At 42.7% G+C, this 26,947-nt stretch overlaps 2 protein-coding genes, 1 long non-coding RNA gene and 1 gene segment (V, D, J or C); all 4 read left to right on the top strand.

Moving 5' to 3' along the window:
- Positions 1 to 14,686, top strand: part of LOC310694969 (immunoglobulin lambda-1 light chain-like) — a 67,117-nt gene extending 52,431 nt beyond the window's left edge. For 2 of the 3 annotated variants that reach the window (XM_083478905.1, XM_083478904.1), the window contains exons 3-4: positions 7,849 to 7,882; positions 14,127 to 14,686. In XM_083478905.1, the coding sequence (XP_083335031.1) occupies positions 7,849 to 7,882; positions 14,127 to 14,446 (354 nt within the window). In that variant the 3' untranslated portion in view covers positions 14,447 to 14,686. Of the gene's footprint in view, positions 1 to 7,846; positions 7,883 to 14,126 lie in introns of all 3 variants that reach the window. The other variant, XM_083478903.1, reaches the window with a different exon arrangement.
- The window catches only part of LOC310694963 (immunoglobulin lambda-1 light chain-like), a 91,223-nt gene that overhangs the window by 47,154 nt on the left and 17,122 nt on the right, over positions 1 to 26,947 (top strand). The gene's annotated exons all lie outside the window — the stretch shown is intronic.
- Positions 3,525 to 7,470, top strand: LOC310695026. The gene is made up of 2 exons (XR_014519870.1): positions 3,525 to 4,725; positions 7,181 to 7,470. It is a non-coding gene; the product is annotated as an uncharacterized lncRNA (long non-coding RNA).
- On the top strand, positions 21,149 to 26,492 carry LOC310693853 (immunoglobulin lambda constant 6-like). The segment is given in 3 exons: positions 21,149 to 21,156; positions 21,238 to 21,311; positions 25,949 to 26,492.

Raw genomic sequence — 26,947 nt, 5'->3', positions numbered from 1 at the left:
AAAGTTGCCTGGGGAATCTCAACTAGATCATACATGATAGATGGCCATCCAACCTCTGCTTTAAAACCTCCAATGAAGGAGAATCTCCCAACTCTCATGGGAGGTTCGATGGGCAATTGAACAGAAAGGGCAAGTAGGTGGGTACAGTGGCGTAGCGTGGGTTGTCAGCACCCGGGGCAAGGCAAGTAATTTGCGCCCCCTAACCAGTGGATTTGCGCCCCCTAACCCGTGGATTTGCGCCCCTAACCCTAACCCCCAGATGTTGCGCCCGGTGCAGCCGGCCGCCCCTGCACCCCCCACGCTACGCCACTGGGTGGGTAGCAAAATTGGAGGAGGTAGCAATAGGACTGCAGGGAAAACAAAAGTGGACTAAGCTGAATATCAGGGGAAATCCTCGAAGGTGTGTCTTCAGGAACTAAGGCGGGAACAGCATGGCTGAAAGCCACAGAGACAGGACTGGGGGAGGCAATGACAGAAGGCTTTCCATGGGTGCAAGAAGGGGACATGAGATGGGAGATAGTTGGGGTCAAGAGTGTTGAATGAAGGGACTAGAAGTGTCAAGAGGCTGCAGGTGGCAACTGGGAAAAGCCATTGGAGAAGCTTCAAGGGAAGAGCTTAACATGCAATAGCTTCATGTTGCTGCAAGAGACAGGCGCTGTTGCAAATGCATCTGACCTCTGCTAGTGGTGATATTGCTTCCTTTCTCTATCCCTGCTTTTATTTGGAGGCGGATGCCTGGAAAGGCTTTTCAGATGTTTGCATCTCTTTGGTTGTGCTGCCATCTTCAGGCTTCTTGGAAGCAGGAAGGAGTATCCGGTAGCAAGCTACTGGTGAGCTGAAAATCTAAGCGCATCCTGCAGTTTTGCTCTGATACACAAGATGGAGGTGTGAACTAAGAGATAAATTAATTTGCGTCAGCTTCTCTGCTTCACTTAAGAATTCTGGAGAGTTTCATTGAAGCTACATAGGCACTATACATTTAAAGCAGAACTGCACTACACAACTATTATGGCTTCCCCCATACACATAATCCTGGGTAATGCAGCATGTTCAGGGTTAAAGAGTTGTTAGGAGACCTGTATCCCCGTCACAAAACTACAGTTCCCAGTGTTAAAACATTCCAGGAATTGTGGTGGAGACCCCTGATTTGCACTTCTCACCGTATACAAATAGGAACATTCTTAATCCTTCTGGTTTTCCACTTCTCTGAACTTTGTGATACAATTATTGGCTCAAAAATGTACCGAGAGGTTTGCGTATGTGATAAAAGGAGTACATGCCAACAAAGGTCTGTATAGTTAAAGCTATGGTTTTCCCAGTAGTGAGGTATGGAAGTGAGAGCTGGACCATAAAGAAGGCTGATCGCCAAAGAATTGATGCTTTTGAATTCTGGTGCTGGAGGAGACTCTTGAGAGTCCCATGGACTGCAAGAAGATCAAACCTCTCCATTCTGAAGGAAATCAGCCCTGAGTGCTCACTGGAAGGACAGATCTCCAATACTGTGGCCACCTCATGAGAAGAGAAGACTCCCTGGAAATGACCCTGATGTTGGGAAAGATGGAGGGCACAAGGAGAAGGGGACGACAGAGGACGAGATGGCTGGACAGTGTTCTCGAAGCTACCAGCATGAGTTTGACTAAACTGCGGGAGGCAGTGGAAGACAGGAGCACCTGGCGTGCTCTGGTCCAGGGGGTCACGAAGAGTCGGACACGACTAAATGACTAAACAACAACAACAACATGTGTTATTTTGTGGGAGATGTGTTTTAAAATAAGAGCAATAGGAAGAAGCTTTGCTCCCTCATTCATAACACTCAGGGTCAGTCATTCTCTCAAAATACAGTGGTACCTCTGGTTGCGAACAGGATCCGTTCCGGAGGTCTGGCCACATCCTGAGAAATTCGCAACTGGAGGACCGCTTCTGCGCATGCACATGGCTCGGTTTAGCACTTCTGCACATGCACGTGGTATAGTTTATGTCAAAGATGCAGGGATTTATGATATGTAAAATGAACCAGGGAAAGAGAAGAAGGGAAGTCACTGACATATTAAGGATGTAAAAATGGGTATTTTAAATTGTAAAATAGAAATTTAATAAAAATGATATACAAAAAGAGAGAGAGAGTTTCATGCTCTGCCAATGGAACTTTCCCAGTTTCCCAACAGCTCTGCAGCTGCAGAACAACTGGTAGTCGCAGCTGATTATTCTTTCTGGCAGACATTACTAGGGATTCAAGCCCCTGTAGCTGCTCTTTCTATGGCTGACAGATGGAGTCAAGCTGGTCTTCTCCTGATTGTAATGGAAAGCCTTGGGCTTCCTGGAAAGCCTTGGGCTTCTGGCTGGTGGATGGGGCCGGCGCGTGCCTCCCTGCAGTCTTGCAATCCCAGAAGTACTGGGTTTCAGGCAAGGGGTCTCTCCCTGCCCCACCTGGAGATGGTGGGGATTTGACTTGGGATCTTTTCTTACAGCCTCTGGGAACAAAGGGGGGGAAAGAGCAAAAGAGCGGAAGTAGCGATGCCGTGGAAGACATGATCAAGAGCAGGAAGAATGAAGAAACAAACGGAAAAAATAAACATCCCTCACAGGATATTTATAGGATACAGAACTCCTTTTGCAGAAATAAGATTTATTAAATGTGTTAATACGAATGGAAGTCAAAAACTCTGTAGCTGTTGATTGGGGATTAAGAACAAGCTTGAATTAATTAAGACTTCAGAAGCAGGATGAAATAAAAACATTCCACTTTGAAATCCAGCACATGGGAGGCCATACAAAATGTATAATTGGCTTTATAAATGATATACAGTAGTACCTCGGGTTACAGACGCTTCAGGTTACAGACTCAACTAACCCAGAAATAGTACCTTGGGTTAAGAACTTTGCTTCAGGATGAGAACAGAAATCGCGCGGCGGCAGCAGGAGGCCCCATTAGCTAAAGTGGTATCTCAGGTTAAGAGCAGTTTCAGGTTAAGAAAGGACCTCCAGAACGAATTATGTTCTTAACCAGAGGTACCACTGTATATTTGAATGTGAATTGTAATTTGAGACTGACACAATGTGGCTTTTATTCGATATTAGTAATTGAAAATTTATTTATTAAAAGAACTTGCGATCTTCTCCATGCAAAGCCGATGTTCTACCACTGAACTGTAGGACCTGCATTGACCAGAAAGGGCTATTGACTTCCAATTATTTAGTAGGGGTGGGTGGTTGTACACATATATATATTTCCCCTCAAATATGCATTTTCCCACATGTTTTCACCTACAATATGCATTTTCACATGCCTTCTTGTGCTTAATTTTTCGCACCGGGGCTGCGTCACAAGATTCAGAGAAGTATGAAAATCAAAAGGATAACTGCGTTCTTCTGTGCATATTAGTCCAGGAAGTGTGAATCGGGCTGGGTCACTTTAAAAATGCAGAGTGAGTTAAAACCTCGAACGTACTTAGTAGAACTCTGTGAACATCTGCTGCAGGTGTCCAGGCCCCAGCAGCTTCGTCTAATAGCTGCCCAAGATCACCTCCCAACCCTTTCTAACCACCAACTGTACGCATTGACAGATGTTTCAGTGGATCTGTGAATGGAGCAGGGGCCGGCCAACGGCTTTCAGTTCATTTGCACAGAGGATGCAAAGTCAGACCCTAGGAACCCTCCGGTACCAGAAACATGTGCTCTGCTATTTTCAGAAAATGCCAGTTGAGCACAAGCCACGGGCCGCAGCTGAAGCATTACCGATCTCCTCCTCTGGAAGGAAGTGCTTATCAGATGTACTGCTCCTGACCATTGGTTCCATGTGCTTATGTAGACTTGTGCATGTTGAGGATATGTACCTTTCCTGGACTCTTTCGAGTTTTTGGGTTGTTGTTTTTTTAGATTTTTGGACCTTCTGGATGGGCAGAAAATGGAGTTAATTTGGCCACACGTTGAAATCCAGTTTGATCAACGGGTTGTCTTGTGAGTATTTAAAGGGTGGCGTTAAAGGCCACAGGATATCCACAGAGATTAACCTGCAGATTTCTCAAACCATGCTTTTCAATTAAGCCACGTGCGATGTTGTGGAAATGTGAGCAGATGTGGCAAGTGGAAGCTGGGGAAAAAATGTTGCAGTTTGGAGTACTTCTGTTCAAGATACACCATTTGCCTCTTACCCAGTTTCCATAGTGTAGGGGAAATGGTTTACCCCGATTTTCCATTTTCCAGTATTTATTGGCTACTGAGCGCTACAATTTCACTGGGCTATTTTGGAAGTTATTTGGTCTTTTGGTCCTTTTCCACCTCGTTTCATTTATTCATTTTTACCTCGAAAAACCTTGGAGTTCTCCTAAGCATCTCCGTTGTGGATGGAGCCATTCTAGCTATAAAAGGGAAATTGCTCAAAGGATTAAGGTTCCTGTGAAGATATTAACCGGATTACACAGAAGTAATGCTCTGCTCTGGAAACAGCACTCTTCAACCTCATAAGAGGTTTGCATTTCATTGGCAGCTCAGCATTTCGGAATCTTTCTGCAATTGCCTGCTATGTCTTGCACATGCAAGAATGGATTTCATGGAGAAATTGGTGATTTCTACAGATTTCTCTCGTTCTTCCTTTATTTCGGGATGCTACAACCACATCAGTTCTCGGCAGGGAGTGGGGAGAAAAGATTTTTTCCTGAAAGCACCCTAAATCTCCTGACTTAAATCTCAGAGGCAGAGGAGGTACACGCTGGGACTGTGATTCAGGTAAGCATGACTGTAGAGTCCTCGTATGCTTATAGCTTCTCCTCGATTATTGTCCCACAGGTGAGGAAAAAACCTACACAATTAGTAAACGATTATTGCTTAAATCCTTGAGGAAGGGCAGTAGCTCAGTGAAAAAGCATTTGCCTTGCATGCAGAAAGTCCCAGGTTCTGTATATATAAATTTCATTATATTTTCTGTTTTATTACATCCTTAAGTAATCAATGACTTCCCTTCTTCTCTTTCCATGGTTCGTTTTACATATCTTAAATCCCTGCATGTTTTACAGAAACTATACCATTCAGTATTCCATTATTACATCCATCATAACTTATTTACCCTGCTGATTTTATCTTAATGCTGCCATTTTCAAGTGTACACAGTTTCACCCCATATATTCAATAAACATTTCCCAATCTTCTCTAAACATGTGTTCTCCTTGTTCTCTTATTCCATATGTTAAGTCTGCAAGCTGCGCATATTCTGTCAACTTAAGTTGCCATTCTTCTTTGGTTGGGACCTCGCTCGTTTTCCATTTTGGGGCTAACAAAACACCGTAGTAGCATACATATATAACCGTTTCTGACACCTGGGAATTTCAGTCAGAACAGATTCAGATTCAGTCCCCAGCATCTCTACATGGGGTTGACAATATCGTAATAGACGGACCGTGGTCTGACTCAGAATTAGTAATCTTGCTGTGTTCCTAATGACAAGTCAACAGTTTTTAAGGAATTGAAGGAGATGTGAGAGCATCTCTCTTCTATGGAATCTGATGGCACAGATTTGTACTTTGGAGTGCGTTCCTTGTGTTTGTTGAAGTTGGGTTATTTTGGGGGGTAAACTTCAAACCAGATATAACAACACATCTGTATTGCACTGTTGCAGATCACATATAAATTCAGACCAGATGGGAGAGATGGTGTTGTCTACAGAATGGGTGCATGTGTTGTGTAGAATTCTCCAGGGACCCAGGAATCACTTGAGAAGGGGTTCACGGCTTTATTAAAACAACTTTAGTAGAAATTAGTCTATAGAGGGGAAGTCTACACAAATCTGTCATGGATGCCTATGGGAATCCAGCTTGTAGAAAAAGACGGATTAAAATTCATAATTTACTTAGGAGACCATTGTAAACAAATAAAAACATTAGCTGGACTTTAAAAACAACCTGTAAAGATACGAAATGCATGGATAATCTAAAGAGATGAAAACTGTGGAGAATGTAAGGATATGGAGTTTTAGAAAAACTATCTTAAGGACCCATGTAGGGGATGGGAGGAAGTCACGAGATTCAGAGAATCTCATGTATGGATATGTTAAAAGTTTTTTCTTTTCATTATTTTAAATTTGTGCTTGTAAAAACCAACAAAAAATATTTCAAAAGAAAAAGACGAATTAATAGGTCTCAATGAAAATCGGAGTCAGAAGTGTTCTAGATTCTGGATGGTGTAGGGTAGACTTCTGAATATGACAGGATACATATATTGCCCTGAAGTACAATGGTACCTCAGGTTACATATGCTTCAGGTTACAGATGCTTCAGGTTACAGACTCTGCTAACCCAGAAATAGTACCTTCGGTTAAGAAATCTGCTTCAGGATGAGAACAGAAATTGTGCTCCGGTGGCGGAAGGCCCCATTAGCTAAAGTGGTGCTTCACGTTAAGAACAGTTTCAGGTTAAGAACGGACCTCCGGAACGAATTAAGTACTTAACCTGAGGTACCACTGTAAATGTACAGTCTTCAGTAAACTCTCTGCATACACAGACACACATGAGAACTGTAGTAAGCTGAGCCACAAGTCTTGAAATCAATCTGATCAGAAAGGGGAAATATCTCAGTGGTAGAATGAGCTAGAGAAGAACTGATTATTTTAAGTGGGTAGTTTTGCTTGCACTGTGTCCTGGACTCAGTTTTGACAAAGGCCCAATTAGAGATATATATTTTAATCACCAAAAAATGTGGGTGAAGGAAGTGAATTAATATTTTACTGGAGGCGAGTATCCAGTTTGCAAGCCAAGATTGAATTCCACAGAGGTGAAGGGTTGTGGCCGGTGCTAGTCCTACTCAGAGTTTACCTGTTGCAATTAATGGACATGACTAATGTAGAGCCGTGGGTACATAACCAGAGACTGGTAAAAAGGTAAAGGTAAAAAGAGCAAAACTGCCACAGATAGCACACCTATCCACAGTAAGAACTGGATGGAGGGAAGTGAATTGACGGTCAAAATATGCTGGTGCGATGGTGTACATCTCCCTAAGCATCCACTCAGTGCAAATGTGCACCTTTATGTCCACAAGTAAGTTGCCTTAGACATATGTAGACCTATCCAGTCCTGATGGAGGGTCTGCCCTCTTGTAACTTGCAGCTACACTTGGATCCTTTGCAAGGAGGTTATGGAGGAAGACATTAATTCTTCGTGCTCATGCGAACTATCTCATTTGCTGTTCCCAGAACAATATGGGAAGACAATTTCAGCTTTCCGTCAAAATCAACCCTTCTCTGAATTTTGCAATGCAGCACGGAAACCAACGATGTGCAGGAAAAAACTGTGTTTGCTAAAGGGAACTATGCATAAAAGTGCATGTGCGAATGAAAATAGCACACGGAAAAGCACTGTTTTGAGGGAGACTGCTTGCAAAAAGAATGTGTATACTGAGAGAAATCACCACTACAAAGCTGAAAATCCAATGCTGATGGATTTTCACGAGGACTTCCTTTAAAAATAAAAATACCAAAATGTGGCAAGCTGAGTTTTTGATTAGAATAATGAAAAACTGGGAGAAACTGAAATTGACAGATTCATCCATCGCTATTTGCACGACAGTCTGCATGGGACAGCTGTTCACACCCTTTTCAGCAGGGCTCCCGACCAGAATATATATTTTTTCCAGATCTAGGGCTCAGCGCTCTCTCTTTTTCCAATGGATTATTTTGCATCAGAATCCATCAAACATTTTTGCACTGAAAACTCACCTATGCCCCATCTTTCAAAGCCCTTTGCTGCATGCCGTTTGCATCAAATTCGTCACTGACCAGGTACGCTATCCAGAAAAGAGGAAGCAAAGTTTTTTCTGGTGACAAAAAAACATTTTTGTAAGGCCGTTAGCCACTGTGTGTATGTCTTCGGCGGTGGAACCCGATTGAATGTCCTAGGTAAGTCGCTTTAAAATGCCTATACAATTGTTTTCTGATCGGCTTTGTATTTAATTTCTGTCATTTTTCATTCCAAACTTTGTCTCTGGGTTAGGCAGGTCATGTCTTGCCCAAATCAGCTTAGGAGAGGGTCAGGATTTGTCCTCTCTTGGGTCAACTAGATCGGATGAATTTGTAGAATGTTTCTCTGCTTTTATGTGCCGATTAAAGTTGTAATCTAAGGCAACTGGGAGTAAGTCCAATTGACAAAGTGAGACTTCTGAATAAGTAAATGCTTCACTGTTATGAAACCGTTGCTGTCTGTCATTTTTAATAACATTACAACTTTCGATGAGAGTTTTTTGGGTCGTCAATTAGTAGGTTCAACTTTTCCCATTGTGAGAAAAGAATTCGCAGGTAAGGTTACGGCAAAGTTAAAAAGCAAATTTTCTCATTTGTCACACTGTTTTGTTTTGTTTTAAAAATATCAGGAAGACCATGGTGACAAAGCAAAATTACCTTTTCAGTTTAAGACTGCTCTACCTTTTTTAGAATAATATCCGTAGCAACAAGTAATATTTAAAACTAATTCAAAATGGGGTTGTATTAGAAATGATATCATTCCCCCCCCCCTTTGTAGTCATTGCTGAATTTAAAAAATATTAGGTGTCATAGATTGAAATAATAGGATAAGTAATAATGCAATTACTTACCTGGGAGTAATAGTGGTTGAACTTGGTGAGTTTACATCTGAATCAGTTTGCCCTGGACATTAAATCTTTTCATGGTGCAGGGGTAGAAAGATGATTTGCAGGTACGTCTTCATGCAGAAACAGGTTTTACAAAAAGCATGATGCATTTGGTTGAATTGAAAAAGTTAGGTGAAATATTATTTTGCAAGTTGCTAGAATTTCCCACTCTGCTTGCCAATGTGTATTCATCTCTATTCTGAATGCAAGAAGCTAACTTTGAACCCAATTCACTCAGAAACAAGTCTAACAAAAAGAAAGCAGAATATACTCTGTATCCTAAATACATTTTCTTGAAAATATGTCCCAGTGAAGTCAATGGATCTCTTTTCCAAAGTAACAGAGTTGGAGTTGGTGTTGGGTCCATGGCTTGCCACTTCCGAAAAGATTTTAGACAGCTGCGTTGGTCCATTAGGACAGGAAAAAAACACACCAAACCATTTGTAGTATAATAACTTTATTGGGGACTAACTAAAAAGTCACAATAGCTGGCCAACCGTTCAGGTTCATCAACCTTCCTCTGTCAAGCTGGAGGGTGTTTAGCAAAAAGAGAGTGGAAAAGAATTAAAAATGGGTGGTGCGGAAAAGAAAAGGATATTGCAAAAACCTCACTGGGTGACAGTCAGCTAAGTTTTACTTAGCATAGACCCACAGAAACTAATAGACCTATTTAATTTCAATGCATCTGCACTGAGTAAGTATCTTCAACTAAATATATTCAACTTTAGTTGAATATCATCCAGTGGGTAGTATCCAACTAAGTTCTACTAAAGAGTAGACTCACTGAAATTAATGGACTTAAGTTACCCATGGGCACTAATTTTGATGGGTCTATGACTAACATAAGCTGACTTCTTAAGGCAAGTAGGATCTGTAACAAAACGTTGCACTCTGGTGTTTCCTGATTACTGAAAGCCAGCCAGCAATGCCTTGTTCAGGATACTCCATTCCCTCCCTCTCTTGACAGTTTTCTGTTTGTTTTCCCCTCTCAGAGAGTCAGTCTGCGGTCCATGAATGCACACCACGCTCACTCTTCATTGAGCTGTTTAGGTTGTTGTCTCCAAGATTTTTCAATACTTTAGCAAAACACGGCAAAGTTCAGGGTTCCTCTAATTCTGTTGATACTTCCCTTTTCCGCAGGACCAGTGCAATTTAGGCTGTGTAAGAACGCATTCATGGGAAATGCTATTAGTACATAATATTTAGTGCAATGGATGGCAGACTACGGCTTTTCATCTTGGCCGCTTTTCTCTTTTCGCTCCCAACCCCATTTTTTGTTCTAGATTCCCCCCCCCCCCTTGCTAACCATCTCGCCTGGAGAAGCATTTTGATGAACTCAGAGATGCTTTTCATTGCTTTTGGTCCTAGTTGGTCCCAGTAAAGATATTGCACTTCCGTCAATTTCCAGTCTTCCAAAGGGCATCGCTGATGAGAAGGAGGCATTCCTGCCGTGAGGGAATGGATTGGGGTGGAGCGATGGTTAGGCAGTATAAATCCCACCAAAATCCCATTAGTTGTAAGGGGAAAGTATGCTGGTTAACTTCAAATAAGATACATGTTGATCGCTTTGTGTGTGTACTGGGGGGAAAGGGTGATACGGATTGGCCAACAAAATGTTTTAACGTGAAGCTAGATTTCACGTAGTCTTTAAAAAATGAATTGATCACCAAAGTGCATGTGTTTGTTTATCTAGATCATGGGTAGGCAAACTAAGGCCCGGGGGCCAGATCTGGCCCCATCGCCTTCTAAATCTGGCCCATGGATGGTCCGGGAATCAGCATGTTTTTACATGAGTAGAATGTGTCCTTTTATTTAAAATGCATCTCTGGGTTATTTGTGGGGCCTGCCTGGTGTTTTTACATGAGTAGAATGTGTGCTTTTATTTCAAATGCATCTCTGGGTTATTTGTGGGGAATAGGAATTCGTTCATTTTCCCCCTTCAAAATATAGTCCGGCCCCCCACAAGGTCTGAGGGACAGTGGGCCGGCCCCCTGCTGAAAAAGTTTGCTGATCCCTGATCTAGATGGATGGATTAATAGAGGGATGGATGGGTGGATAGAAAGATACAGACAGGCAATCTCCTTCCATTGCTAATGCTCAAGTAAAATTCAACTGCCCATCCAGTTGTCTTCTCTAGGGGGAATGGGCTGTACCATCTTGTTCTTTGCCTCGGGCAGCAAAATACTTTCGGCTAACCTGGCTAGAGCTACCCAGGACCTGTGTTAGTCTTTAGGGCACCACAAGACTCTTTGTGCTCTTTGCTATGACAGATGAACAGGCCTTTCCCTCTGGAAGATATTAATGTAGTTACGCGGTTATCATGCATTGTTAGTCCTACTCAAAGTTAACTCACTGAAATTAATGGGCATGAATAATTTCAAACTATTAATTCCAATGTGTTTATTATGAGTAAACATTAGGCAGATACAACCTTTTCCCTTTTTTTCCTTTTGGGTCTATTAGCTACAATACAGTGGTACCTCAGGTTAAGAACTTAATTCATTCTGGAGGCCTGTTCTTAACCTGAAACTGTTCTTAACCTGAAGCACCACTTTAGCTAATGGGGCCTCCTGCTGCCGCCGCTGCACAATTTCTGTTCTCATCCTGAAGCAAAGTTCTTAACCTGAAGCACTATTTCTGGGTTAGCGGAGTCTGCAACCTGAAGCGTATGTAACCTGAAGCGTATGTAACCCAAGGTACCACTGTAAATTGATTGGAATACACTGGTACCTCAGGTTACATACGCTTCAGGTTACAGACTCCGCTAACCCAGAAATATTACCTCGGGTTAAGAACTTTGCTTCAGGATGAGAACAGAAATAGCGCGGCGGCAGCAGGAGGCCCCATTAGCTAAAGTGGTACCTCAGGTTAAGAACAGTTTCCGGTTAAGAACGGACCTCCAGAACGAATTAAGTTCTTAACCCGAGGTACCACTGTATTCCTCCTTGGTCGTCGTCACTTCTTCTTTTTAAAGAAAATCAATGTACAAAGAAATCCAACATTGCAGGGGGAAATATTTTGAGCATACTTTTCTCCTTGACATGCCGGTCCATTCTGTCATGCTAGCCTCCTGCCAGCAGCCCCAAAGTCAATAGGTTTGCCACCTCCGTGAGGACTGGGTCAGTGCATTGCTCCACGTTCAAAACCTGGTTATGTGTTGGTGGCATATCACAGAACCATAGAAATGTAGGGATGCAAGGGACCCTGTGGGTCATCTAGTCCAACCCTCTGCAATGCAGGAATCCTAGTGAAGCAGGGAAGGGGGAACATTTGCGGAGAGGAGGCATCAGAGGTTGCTGATCTATGAGGCTGCCAGCCACAACCCAACCCATCCTCCTCCCATCGGCTACACGGGTAGCTTTTTCTGTGAGCTGTTAGGAGACTCCCCTCCATCCTTATTGGTATACGTCCAAGTCCACGAAGCTTAATAGGAACGCCATTGTGAGCCTTTTCCTAATTTCAAAAGCCTAATGTGGGTGATAAGGCGAAACCTCTGGTAAGAGGGATCTGGCCCTCTTCTGGTGGAGGGGGAGGGGGAAGGAGGGGGAGAAGAGAGAGGGAGAGGTGTTGTGGAAAGTGTGAGAGAAAATGGATGATCCACCCCCCCACACACACTTTGAACTTTTTTTAAAAAAAGAAATTACTGTTTTTATTTATTTTCATGGTACAGAAGATTTTGAGAAAGCCATTGTTACTTTGGACTTTGTTCCAATCCACTATCAGCATATGGCCGCAAGAGGCATATACCCTCGAAGGCATATGGCCTCAAGATTTATTATTATTATTATTATTATTATTATTAGTGCTTTTTTCTAAAACAAATGTTTAGGGGTACTCTCATTTTGACTGAAGAAAACCACCATTTTATAAGTTCAAATTGGGAAAAATAAATACAGTAAATGGACAAAAGTTCAAAAATTCACAAAATATTTAGGGGTATGCCTACCCCTGCATCCCCCCCCCCCGAAAAAAGCACTGATTATGATTTATTATACTGTTTGTTTGTTTGCTTGCTTGCTTGCTTGCTTGCTTATACCACACCTTTTTTCCTGATATGATTCAGGGTGGCTTAATTAATAATAATAGCAACAAGAAGAAGAACAATAATATTAAAAAGAAAGTGTGACAAAGGCTTTAATTCAGGATTGCAGAATCTGTGGGCCTCTCAGTGTTATTGGACTCCAACTAATGGGAATTGGAGTCTAAGAACATCTAGCAAAGGGATGCGGGTGGCGCTGTGGGTAAAACTTGCCGATCGTATGGTCGGCGGTTCGAATCCCCGCGGCGGGGTGAGCTCCCGTCCTTCGGTCCCAGCTCCTGCCCACCTAGCAGTTCGAAAGCACCCTTAAAGTGCAAGTAGATAAATAGGTACCACTTTATAGCGGGAAGGTAAACGGTGTTCCGTGTGCTGCGCTGGTGCAGGCTCGCCAGAGCAGCGATGTCACACTGGCCATGTGACCCGGAAGTGTCTGCGGACGGCGCCGGCTCCCGGCCTCTAGAGTGAGATGAGCGCACAACCCTAGAGTCTGTCAAGACTGGCCCGTATGGGCAGGGGTACCTTTAACATCTAGCAAACACAGAGGCAATAAAGCATTCCACTTCTTTTCAGGTGCCCACAACTATATATCTGGCTTAACCATTGCACTTGCTTCTTCCCACCCCCATTCCACCTTGGTCACTAGGCTCAACACTATAAATGCTCTAAGCAAAAATGGATCAGAGGTGTGCGCAAGGTTTCGTCTCTCTGTGAGTGGCATCTACCTCTGGGAAAATCAGAAACCTTAGGTGTCATCTCTGCCGTACATTTAAAAAGTCAGGCATTCTGAGAATATATAATAAATAATGACAATTAAACTGGGGAAAATGTTTTCTAGAAGTTGGCAGGGGGAATAAAACGTTTGGGACTAGAAGGCAGGCTACCAAAATGAAAAGGCGTGGCTTCCAGAAAGCCACCAGATCCTTTCAAAAATTCCAGCACACAGAACTGCGGACTAGAATCATAAGGAATCATAAGGGGTCTTGTAGGCCACCTAGTTGAGCTTACAGCAAAATATCCTCTTTCTAAAAATAGATGGGTCCAGAAGCCACCGTTTAAATTTGCTTACAGTGACTCAGAGTAATGCTACATCAGGAGCATTATGGGAAATTTAAATAGCAGCTCCCAGTTTCTGACACCCCCACCACTTGGAGCACAATAAATCCGGAAACATCTATATGATATATTTAATAGTAGGGCATTCTGAGAAGATATAATCCATAATGGCAGTTAAATTGAGGAGAAGGCTTCACAAGCAACAGTATTACAAAGGGTCTTGAGGCTGGGGGAGAAGAAAAGCTTTTGGAGGAGATTGACATCAACAAGTCATGTGTCCTTACAAAACATTTCAGGATACAACTTTGGGGAATAGAGTCAGATTGGTGCTTCCTTTATGAAATCAAGTAAATCATTATATGTGCCAAATATTTAATATTCCCCTGAGACACAACACTTAACCAGCTTTCCCCTTGACTTCCAGGTCAGCCAACAGTACCTCCAACAGTGAACGTCTTCCCACCATCCCCAGAAGAACTGAAGAGCTCAGAGAAAGCCACTGCGGTCTGTCTCATGGATGGCTTTTACCCAGGCACTGTCCAAGTTACCTGGCAGGCTGATGGCACCCCCATCTCCTCTGGAGTGGAGACAACCACACCCACCAAGCTGAATGACAAGTACGCGGCCAGCAGCTACCTCAGCATGAAAACGTCTGACTGGGAAAGCTATGAGGCAGTCACCTGCAAAGTGACGCATGAAGGGAAGACCGTTGAGAAGCTGGTGAGGAGATTGGACTGTGCCTAAAGGCTGGATGGGTCTGATGAGTTCCTCGTGCCTCCAGCAGCTGAGAAGAAAGAGTCCTTTCATGTTCAAGGGGGCCAAGTTTATTCTCTGATTTCCTCTAATGCTACGTTGATCCATCCAGTCTGGTTTCCTTCCTATGTCGTTCCCCTCCCCACACCCTCTCCCTTCCTCTTCTCCTTGGAATCTCCTTTGTATGTTGGCTTATAATGTTTGCAAATTAATAAAATGTCATACATTTCACCGGTGTGATTTCTTGACCCACTCATTTATTCCATCTCCTTCAAGCAGGTTGTTTTCATGGTTTCCTGTCCTATTACAGAAGGAAGTGTGTTGTTACTCAGCCAAAATGCAGTGGTAAAAGCAGTGCGATTTCATGGGAATGTAGGAAGCGGCCTTCTCCCAAGTCAGCACAGTTGTCCATCTAGGTGGGCAATTCTACACTGGTGGGGTGTGGCTTTCCTGGAGATCAGGCAGGGTTCTCTCTTAGTCCTACCTACCAATTTAGGTCCTAAGAAATGGAAAAGGTCAATTTCAGTTCAGGATGCATCCCAGATTCATTTCTGGTGGGTATTTCAAACATTCCCAAACATCACGTACAATCCGACATGTTCTTCCTTCCACTCAGTGGATCACTCATTGCATTCAGGATGTTTAATGAAGAGGTACTAGGCTCCCGATCCTACATGGAGATGTCTGGGGTTGAAACAAGGACACCCTGATGCAATACAGATGGACTACCATTGGGCTGTAGCCCTTTCCACCAGGCAATGCTGCATGTAAACAAATTCCAGTGCTGCAGGAGCAGTGCTACTTAAGGGCTCTATAGTATGATTAGATGCGATGAATTGACTCAAGTTGCTATTCACTTTAATGAACTAGCTGAACATGCGTCCATATAAATCCTTTGCCCAACGAAAATTCACTACTCCTCTCTTCCCATTCAGCTCCAGAGAAATAGAAGGGGGGATTTAGGATTCATTTCAGGTGGTATTTCAAACATTCCCAAATATCACCTCTGGTCTGCCATGTGTGCTCCATGCCCCTTGTGGAGAGTGGTTCATTAGCATTAATGCAGCACTGCTCCCAAGCAACCTCCATGTATCCTCAGGCAGAACCACCCGTCCTTTCTCCCTTCCCACAAGCAGTCTGCCAATAGCTTTGCCCGTCGCTGACCCTCCCTACTTTTGGTCTCCCTGCCCCACCAGTTCCGATGGGCACCGGCTGCAGCGAACGGCACTAACTATAAGGAGACATGAGAATGTGTAGCTTTGTCTAAACCCATTCCCTCCCAATTTAGGACTATAGCTCCCATCATATCTGAATGTTGGCCTTCTAGCTGGGGCTGATGGGAGTTGTAGTCCAAGTCATGTGGAGGCCACCACGTTGGGCAAAACTGCACTATTACAACTCCTCCCTGAAAGATCTCCTGGCACTCAGGGTACACGAGGCTCCAGCGAATTAAAACCATGGGTTTGTTGAGAGAATAAGAGAAAACAATAGGAAATGAACATTCTATATTTATTGGGAAGACTCTGTAGCTTGTGACTAACTGGTTTCCCCTGAGATGGTTTTGGACATTCCCTGGTCTTTGACCATGCTGGCTGGAGGTGATGAAATATGGAGTCCAACAGCATATGGAGGGCGTATAGGTCAACACCCTGATCTAAAATGACAAATATGGGGCTTGAATTTGTTCAGCTACTCTATTAAATGCTTCTATCCAAATTGGAATGCCATACAATAACTGAGAAAGGATGTTGGCATTAAAATATATTTATTGCAGCAGGGACCATCTGGTTGCCTCTGAGGAAGAAAAAATGAAGAATCACAGATGTGGTGCATTTTACTTGGATGGTCATTCAATGTCTGTGTTTTGTCCAGTTTAAATTTGGCTGGTAGAATATCCCTAGGTGTTCAAAAGATTTTACCTGGTCAATGGGGTGATTATCTAGTCCCCATTTAACAATTTGACAACTTTGAGAAATTATCAAGATTTTAGATTTTTCATAATTAATTCCCAAGGAGTTGATCTGGCAGAAGAAAGGAAAAAACGAGTTCAGAAGTCTTCTAAGGCCGACCTGGGTATGAGAAAGAATTGTAATATCATCTGCGTATAAAAGCAATCTTATTTTATGTTGGCCTAATGCCGGTGGATGTCCATTTACATCCTCAAAGTTATGAGCCAAATCATTTAAGAATAGGTTGAATAAGTGGGGTGCATATGGAGGGCCTACAGGTCAGACCCCCTGATCTAAAATGACAAATATGGGGCTGGATATTAGTAAAGTCCCAGTTTCTTCCTCCAGATTGTGGTCACCCTACATATACCATGAGTCAGTCCCACCCAATTTTCTACACAGTACTGTGTAGGTCAGGAAATGAAACACCATAGCCCATCTTCTTCCCAGCCTATTTTAACTTGTGTTATTTGGAAAGAGAGAGAACTGTCAAAGGTCTAAAAAGATGTCTATGGCTGCTTCAGAGGAGGATGAGTCTCAAAGCACTGTCTTCTCTTAACCATTTGGTATTCCATAAGTAACCTGCTTATTGACTCATGTAAATTCTCACCACCACTTTGGGTCCATCTCACCCCTTAATTTCAGAATGTCAGATGACTCCTGACCAGAGTTGTAAAGACCTGGAAGTGAAAAATTGGGGGGAAACTAGAAATATATTTACTGTTTTTCTACTTAAAAAAAAATTGAAAATAACACTATAAAAATTGGAGGGAAACCTTTTTTTCATGGGTTTTTCCATAGCTCCACATCTATAGTGTTCTCCTGATGGATCAAACTGAATGCCCACCTAGTCTAGTCTCCTGTTTCCCACATTGGACAAGCAGATATGCTTCAGAGACAGCAGGGTAACAGTGGCAAATTCTGCTTTCGTTGTTGGCAGACTTACACCTAAATTCAACTCATAGGAAACCAATATTGCCTCCCTATGAGGAATCATCCACATTTTACAGGATGGTTCCTACAGAATCATCCATTCATTCTAGAATTTGTTCTTGGGGGAAGGTCTTGCCGTGCAACTTCAGATCAGAATTGATCTGAATTGGGTTGATGTCGATGTCAAAATCAATCCTCATTCCATCAGTTCTGTTCTGCATATTACCAGGGCTGGCACAGTCAGATAAATGCTGGGGGCCTGCACTGCTGGTGATAGCATCTTACAATCTCCAGAACAACATATGATCAGTGCCATATTTTACAGATTAATCCTCCTTCCCCAGGCACCAGCTGTTAGTTAGCTCTGAACATCAAGAGGCAAGGCTCAGACCAGAACCTAAATGGGAAAACACCAGTGAACCTTGTAAGATGCTACTTGGACTAATGCCAATCTTCCTACCCTGATGGACATTGCCACAAAAACTTCCTGAAAACTAGAAAGGAGTCTCTCCTTGTTGGTCAGGTGTTTTTGACCAACATCTCCCCTATGAAGGTGGGACCATCACAATGAATGGAGCATTGTCTCACCAACTCTAGCCTTTTCTTAGCCAGCCCCCACCTGCCTGCCAGTTTAAAATGTGGCCTTGGCTGTCCCCCTTAGTCTCATTATTTTCCTTGTAGGACTTGCAGGGGGGAGTGAGGAAACCAGAACCGGTTGTCTCTTCCTCTGTCTGCTGTTGGCTCCAACTCCACCTGCTGATGGTGTCCCTGCCTTCTGCCTGATCAGCCCCAAGGGAACGCCACAAAGGGCACATTTGGGCCTTCTTAAACCATGAGCCAGAATTCTCTTGGCCAAAGCTGACTTCATTTCAAGTTGCAGTTTCTCTGGGGATTCCCTTCATCACATCACGGGGATTAGACTAGATGATGCTTCCAACTCTACAGTTGAGAACCCACTTGCAGGGACCAGGGAGCAAAGACCCAGTGCATCTATGTTGCATCAACCTAGGTTTCTGCCTGTGATGGACTGCAAACCCATATATTTGTTGTTGTTTAGTCATTTAGTCGTGTCCGACTCTTCGTGACCCCCTGGACCAGAGCACGCCAGGCACTCCTGTCTTCCACTGCCTCCCGCAGTTTGGTCAAACTCATGCTGGTAGCTTCGAGAACACTATCCAACCATCTCGTCCTCTGTCGTCCCCTTCTCCTTGTGCCCTCCATCTTTCCCAACATCAGGGTCTTTTCCAGGGAGTCTTCTCTTCTCATGAGGTAGCCAAAGTATTGGAGTCTCAGCTTCAGGATCTGTCCTTCCAGTGAGCACTGAGGGCTGATTTCCTTAAGAATGGAGAGGTTTGATCTTCTTGCAGTCCATAGGACTCTCAAGAGTCTCCTCCAGCACCATAATTCAAAAGCATCAATTCTTAAGCGATCAGACTTCTTTATGGTCCAGCTCTCACTTCCATACATCACTACTGGGAAAACCATGGCTTTAACTATACGGACCTTTGTTGGCAAGGTGATGTCTCTGCTTTTTAAGATGCTGCCTAGGTTTGTCATTACTTTTCTCCCAAGAAGCAGGCGTCTTTGCTGTCAAAATGCACACCTACAATGCTTTAGACAGGCCCTTTTGCAGTATTATTTATTCATTTATTTACTTGCTTGTTTGCTGTTTGTTTTTATCGGATTTGTACTCTGGCCTTCCTCCCAAAGAAGCCCAGAATGGCAATGGCCATCAGGCCATGTACACCAGCTGTTTACTAGGTCTCAGTGCCAGCGAACGTGGTCCAGGCTAAGGAAGAGAACTACGGTACTTGAGCATGGTTTCAACTTTGGAAAAGCAGCATACAAATAAATTGAGGATGAGAACACGGACTGCTGAACCCCATGGATGCTGCCCCATGTATTTTGAATCTCTCTATCCTGGAAGCAGTGGCCACTCAAAAGAGTGGGAGAAATCAGAAAGCAATGGGTTTGTGATAGCCGTCTTCTGAGAAGTCTGCTCAAAAGTCTACTCCTATTGGTTTCTATCTATGAAATCCATGGGGCTGACTACAAAATCCATGGTGCAGTGCCGTTCTGATCAAAACGCACTTGCATAAAACATAGTTATTGTTATTTATTAGATTTATATACCACTCTTCATCACAAGAACCACAGAATGAATGAATGAATGAATGAATAAATAAATAAATAATGATAGCAGGCCAAAAAATGGACAGTGTGCAAGTGAGAGAAGTCAGAACCCACAGATCAATCAATCCATCAATCCTTATTGTTGTCAAAGACCAGACAGAGACCCATAGAAGCAATGGAGTTTTCTTCTATCTGCAAATTTGAAGTGCAGGATTGTGCATTAGTGGAAGCATATATATTTCACCCTGAATAAATGAAATTCAGCAGCAGCTTTCAGAACTCAATGTACAAGTTCATTTTTTTGAATCTGTGATAAGTGTTTTCTCTGAGACATACTAGAAGCTAATTAAGGAAGTTCATACTTGAACTCCAAAGAACGGTCCAGTGCATTGAGTTTAATTTATAAAAAAAACTATTGTGGCACAAAGAAAGCTTCACTGCCTCCAGACTGATTCAGTTGTGAGGCTTCTTGTCAGAAACAGAGCCAACATCTCCTGGACTAAATGAGACAGCGGTACCAATTCTTAGATTCTCCTCCAGAGACCAAACTGAAGCAAAGTCCTGGTAACCTTCTAGGTTTTTGGATTACAACTCCCATCATCCACAATTAGGGTGGCCTATGGTCAGGGATGAAGGGGGTTGCAGTCATATGGAGGACACTGCCTTGGCTACTGGTGGACCAAAGGAACTCATCCATCACGCTCCCAACATCAAGAGAAAAATAATGGGCAACAGAACTCCTTGGAAGACCTGAGAGTCTTCTGGCTGCCAAACAGAATCCAGGAATGCTGTTCCCATGGATGAACCAGGTCATTATGTCATCTTTCTTCCAAAACACCGCTAACTATATTTTTAGTTGTACAGTGGTACCTTGGTTCTCAAACACCTTGGTTCTCAAACGCCTTGGTTCTCAAACGCCTTGGTTCTCAAACGCCGAAAGCAAGTGTTCTGGTTTTTGAACGTTTTTCGGAAACCGAACATCGAATGCAGCTGTTGGTTATTGTTTCTGGGGTGCCTACACCAATCAGAAGCTGCGCCTTGGTTTTCGAACGGACTTCTGGAACGGATTAAGTTTGGCACTTTTGTTTTTGTATTTATTTTCCATTTTTGTTTTTGAGGCTTTTTCAGTTCATTTGTTTTTGTGACTGTGTGGAACCTAGTTCAGCTACTGATTGATTGATTGATTGTGTGACTGCGGAAATGGATAACAGTCCCCCATCCAAACAATGAATATCATCAGTGCAGGTAAGGAAAAAATAATAATTTTAATTTTTATCATCTACAATGCTGTCTTATTTATTTTATAGTAGAGTACACTGGTTATTGCTTTCATTTTATGGATCAATGGTCTTGTTACATAGTAAAATTCATGTTAAATTACTGTTTTAGGGGTTGTTTTTAAAAGTCTGGAACGGATTAATCCGTTTTGCATTGCTCTCTATGGGAGAGCACGCCTTGGTTTTGGAATGCTTTGGTTTTGGAACAGACTTCTGGAATGGATTAAGTTTGAGAACCAAGGTACCACTGTATGTTCCATTGACTCTGTTTGAAAGATGGCTCCTTTGTATTGCTTGTTTTCTGATTTGTGTTTGTCCACCACTTTATGAAACATTCAATCTCTTGGAAAAGTGGCTTATAAATTAATTTTTTAAAACTTCTTAAGAAATAGGGGAGAAATATGTCACTGTAAGGAAAACAGAAGTTGCCCTGTTGCCCATTCTATTCCCAAATGGGATAGGTGTCGACGGCTTGTCTCTCCTTGTGAAGAGACAGCAGGTTTTTGTACAGCTGTGTGTCACTGTGGTGGGTCTTCGGAGGAGGGACCCACCTGACTGTCACAGGTAAGTCACTGAATTTATCACAACCCTTTCCATGCCTGTGACAATATTCTAACTTTTCCATCGTTTTTGCCCTTTTTTCCTTCTCTGACTGTAAACCTGACCTTTGTTGTTTAGTTTACAACAAGCCTTTCATAGAAAATGTACTTGTGATCCTAGCCAGAACGGGATATTGCAAAACCATGTTACCTGCCTCTTCTTTCCTCAAGAACATTGGACAGTTAATTCAGGCTGGGTGGGAAATTCTTTTCCTTAGTTTAGGTAAATGTGACTGTCTTTGGAAATCATTTTTTGCAAATTTCCGTGGTGGCTAAACTCAGACGTAATTTTACTGGTGGGTGCTAAAGATAGCAGAGAAGTGAATTTGAGCTGTGCTATTCCAGGTACCCGATATGAATTAAGGGCAGTTTGGATAATCCCCGAATTGTGCTCCAAAGCTCACATTAAAGCAATACACCAACCAAAATGTCACAAAATAGTGTGAAGCATTTCAGGTTTCCAGAAATCTCCATTCTGGACGGCCTAAACACTTGCACATTACGTTGTGACATTTTGGCCCACCTTATAAAATGGTTGGATCTGGGTTGTGTGTGTTTTTCAAATGTAGCTCCCTTTACTTTTTCTAATTTTGTATTTTCATTTTGGGACTTCCTAAGCAGAGGACTAGAATAGATTCTGTTTCTAGATAGCTCTGCAGTTCAGAGCAACATGCTCAGTCTAAGAGAACCAGGACTCTCTGCATTCTACATCACAAAATGCAATCATCTGAAATGGGAACCAGGGTCAACTCTGTGTGTAAAATTTCACCAGAACTGAATGGGGTTTGGGAACAAACTGAAGTGACCACTTTGCAATTCACGGCGCATCGGAAGGTTGAAAGCAACCTAACCCATGAGATCGATGATCAGATCTCCTGACTTTTTCCTTTGCTGTTAAATCAACTGCACAGGCTTAATTTATTAATTGAAGTAGAGGCACAGCAGCAAAGATTATTAATGTAATTCCGTAGTCTCAATTGCTGCATCCCAGACTTACTGTTGGTCCCACTGGAAAAATATATACGCTTCTTTCTTTCTTTCTTTCTTTCTTTCTTTCTTTCTTTCTTTCTTTCTTTCTTTCTTTCTTTCGGAATACCTTCTTGGTAAATATAACAAAAAAAAGAAGGAAGGAAGGAAGGAAGGAAGGAAGGAAGGAAGGAAGGAAGGAAGAAAAAAACATGGGCTGCACTCCATGCTAGTCCTTGCTCAGAGTAGACCTGCTGAAATGAACAAATTTGACTCCATTAATTCCAGTTGGTCTGCATGAATTAATACTGAGTTGAGCGCAACCCAAATGACATTAACAATAAGAATATTCCATTAATCCATTAATATAGGCATGTCCAAATGTCCAAATAGGCACCTAGATGAGACTGGTGGTTATAAGCCATGCATTGAAAGGGAGAAAGCACCAGGGCTGGTGGTCTTCAGATTACGACGAGATCTTCAGACCAAAAGGGGTTCAGCAATCAATCTGTCTCCCGTGGGAACTCTGCGAATTATAGCTGCTTGAGGAGAATAGAGGGATCCTAAAATCTCTCAGTAACCTTTCCAAACCACAGTTCCCAGAGTTCTATGGGGGAAGCCATGACTGTTTAGAGTGCTTTGAGCCTACTTTATAGATAGATGATAGAGAAAGATGACAGATAGACGATAGACGATAGACAATAGACGATAGATAGACAGACTGACAGACAGACAGACAGATAGATAGATAGATAGATAGGTAGATATAGATAGATATAGATGATTGACTATTTGAATCAGTCACTAGCCGTAGCAATAAAATAAAATGTACTGAAGATAGAGGTAAAAACTTAACTATAGAAAATACATTTTGGGGGTTTTACATCATTAATCAAATGATAGATTTTATTTTAGTTGTCCCTGCTAAAAACCTCGCACTTTTTGTGCGGTGCAAATGGAGCTGTACAAAGAAAGGTAAAAATGCTTGTAAATATATGAACTGTGTGTTGGGAGAAAACCTGGTGAACATTCTGTGAGGACCAAAAAAGAAACCTTGAATTGATTTGAAAACATGGGAGCTTGAACTTAAGCCCAATAAAATGAGAAAGTATAATTTAGAAGATTAACGCTTCCCTATTACCTGACGACAAGACAAACCAGTAAGACAACTTATTCAGAGTTGCTTGTTCGTCTTTTTCTTGTAACATGGTTGAAATCATTTTTTAAAAAATATATGGATAAAAACCAATGCTCCCCTTCTGCTTTCAGTGGGGACATCTGTTGACATTTGAGAAGGGGGCAGAGTTTTCTCTAATTTTCCCTATCCAAGTGTATCCCCCAGCCTTTGAGATCCATTCCAGAGGGTTATGGGACCTTCTGAACAGTGTGAAGCAGTTGGCAATGAGGGAAAACCAGAGAAAATCCTCTCCCCCTTTCTATGTTCATAGATGGTGTCTTCACATAACTAGAATGGATTTCACCTCAGGGATCTTTATCCTCCGAATTTGGAGTTAAGGCTTGTTCACAAAAGTGAAGCACTGCCTTATCCCCCCAAAAATGGCCACTGCGTGGTCTCCCAATTGGGGGGGGGGTGCTTCTGCCCTCTGTTCCTGCTTGCGAGCTTCCCATAGACATCAGGTTGACTACTGTGAGAGCAGGACAGAGGACTAGATAGGCCTTTGCAATCCTCATCCAGCTGAACTCTTCTGTTTTAATGCTATGTTCTCTATCCATTGTTGGAGACTGTCTCTCAATAGCAGCTGCTGGGAATCAAAATGCATGGAACAGTTTAGCTCTCAGATTGTCAAATGACATGGGCTCTGTTGTCAAAGTCTGGGAATCGGACTTCCAAAATGGCATCCGGGCATATTTTTGCTGCGGCGTTATGGCAACTAGGACAATTTTTTAATTTATTTTTTAGAATAATGCTTTAAAAAATGAAAAAGAAGTCCAAAATGGAGAGCCAGTGTGGTGTAGTGGTTAAGACTCGTAATCTGGTGAACCGGGTTCGTGTCTCCGCTCCTCCACATGCAGCTGCTGGGTGACCTTGGGCCAGTCACACTTCTCTGAAGTCTCTCAGCCCCACTCACCTCACAGAGTGTTTGTTGTGGGGGAGGAAGGGAAAGGAGAATGTTAGCCGCTTTGAGACTCCTTCGGGTAGTGATAAAGCGGGATATCAAATCCAAACTCTTCTTCTTCTTCTTAAGCTAATTTTTTGGGGGAGATGTTCCCCCCAAAAAGCTCAAAAACTTTGAAAAACAAAAAGGCAACCCTACTTTTGGATTATGCCAACCCTACTTTGGACCAGATCCAGAAAGGCTCATTGTATATTCTTTAAATTACTTATGCACAATGAAGATAGGTGCTGACTCCCTGGGCCCCTGGGTGCCTGAGCACCCACAAAATTTCCCATGAACGGACTGGGCACCCACAAATTTCAGTTCCAGGGCCATGCATGCTGGATGGCACCCATGGCCTCAGGCAGCCACAGTCCTGGGGCCAATTTTGCACTCCTGACAATGATAGTTCACCATGTGTACAAGAACAAATAAGGTGCTTTGTAGATCTCTCCTTTGCTATGGCTGTCAGTATAAATATGTGAGTTTAAAAGTGCATATCAGGCAGGGAATGTATATCCCAGTTCTTAAGCAGCTCTCCAGTTTCTAAATTAGTCTTAACTTTGTTTTATCTTTGTGTTAATTGGTTTTAACTCATCAATATTTTATAGAGCGGAGATGAAAGGGCAGAAGTTCAGGAAGTTTCTCAAAGCCCTAGAAATGTCAGACTATGGCCCCAAGACCTTTTGCATGGAAACCAAGCTCTGCAGCCTCTCCTATTAGCATAGATGTATGATCTACAACTCCCTCCCATGTGCACTATGGTATTCTAGTTGCAGATATTCCTAACCAGACTCATGCACTGTAATGAGGAGGAGAAATCTCTGAATAAACTCTTCCTCACCACAGCTCAAGGGTGCCAAGAATGGCTGTGTTGCTTCATAGACCAAAAGATACAGGTTCAATTATGTGTATATTGCACAACAGTATTTTCTGTGCTATGAAGCATTAAGGTTCGGTTCCCCTTGGCAATTTTCAGAGAATCATGAAGAGGTCGAAGGGGTCTTCAACCACACTTACTCCAACTTACAGCCCAGTGATTCCTCTTTCTAAAAATAGATGGTTTCAGGAGCCACCATTTAAATCTGCTCACAGCGATTCAGAGTAATGCAGGAGTATTATGGGGAATTTAAATGGCAGCTCCCAGTTTCTGACACCATCATCACATGGAGCACAATAAATCTTTTAGGATACATCCATATGATACATTAAATCGTGGGGCACTCTGAGAATATATAATGCATAATAGCAGTTAAACAGAGAAGAAGGCTTCACAAGCAACAGTATTACAAAGTTTCTTGAGGCTGGAGGAGAAGAAAAGCTTTTGGAGGAGACTTACATCAAAATGTCATGGCTTCCAGATAGTCAAATGTCCTTACAAAACATTTCAGAACACAACTTTGGGGGGAAAGAGTCAGATAGCGCTTCCTTTATGAAATCAAATAAATTATTACATGTGTCAAATATTTAATACTCCACTGAGACACGACGCTTAACCAGATTTCCCCTTGACTTCCAGGTCAGCCAACAGTACCTCCAACAGTGAACGTCTTCCCACCATCCCCAGAAGAACTGAAGAGCTCAGAGAAAGCCACCCTGGTGTGTCTCATAGATGGCTTTTACCCAGGCGTTGTCCAAGTTACCTGGCAGGCTGATGGCACCCCCATCTCCTCTGGGGTGGAGACAACCACGCCCACCAAGCTGAATGACAAGTACGCGGCCAGCAGCTACCTCAGCATGAAAAAGTCTGACTGGGAGAGCTATGAGGCAGTCATCTGCAAAGTGACGCATGAAGGGAAGACCGTTGAGAAGGTGGTGAGGAGATTGGACTGTGCCTAAAGGCTGGATGGGTCTGTTGAGTTCCTCGTGCCTCCAACAGCTGAGAAGATATAGTCCTTTCATATTCATATTCTCTGATTTCCTCTAATGCTATGTTGATCCATCAAGTCTGGTTTCCTCCCTTATGTCGTACCATTCCCCACACCCCCTTCCTCTTTTCCCTGGAATCCCCTTTGTATGTTGGCTTATAATGTTTGCAAATTAATAAAATGTCATACATTTCACTGGTATGATTACTTTACTCACTAACTTATTCCAGGTACTTCAAACAGGTTGTATTCATGGTTTCCTGTCATATTACAGAAGGAAGTGTGCTCTTACTCAGCCAAAATACACTCAACCAGGTCTGTGGCTGATAGCAGCAGCAGTGGTAAAAGCAGTGTGATTTCATGGAAACATAGGAATTGGTTTTCTCCCAAGTCAGCCCAGTTGTCCATCTAGGTGGGCAATTCTACACTGGTGGGGTGTGGCTTTCCTGGAGATCAGGCAGGGTTCTCTCTTAGTCCTACCTACCAATTTAGGTCCTAAGAAATGGAAAAGGTCAATTTCGGTTCGGGATGCATCCCAGATTCCTTTCTGGTGGGTATTTCAAACATTCCCAAACCTTACTTACAGTCTGACATCTTCTTCCTTCCAGTCAGTGAATCTCTCATTGCATTCAGGATGTTTAATGAAGAGG

The sequence above is a fragment of the Podarcis liolepis genome (genome assembly GCF_965112155.1).
Source record: "Podarcis liolepis genome assembly, chromosome: 15".
Classification (NCBI taxonomy): Eukaryota; Metazoa; Chordata; class Lepidosauria; order Squamata; family Lacertidae; genus Podarcis; species Podarcis liolepis.
This window is presented reverse-complemented; position numbering and strand designations above follow the sequence as displayed.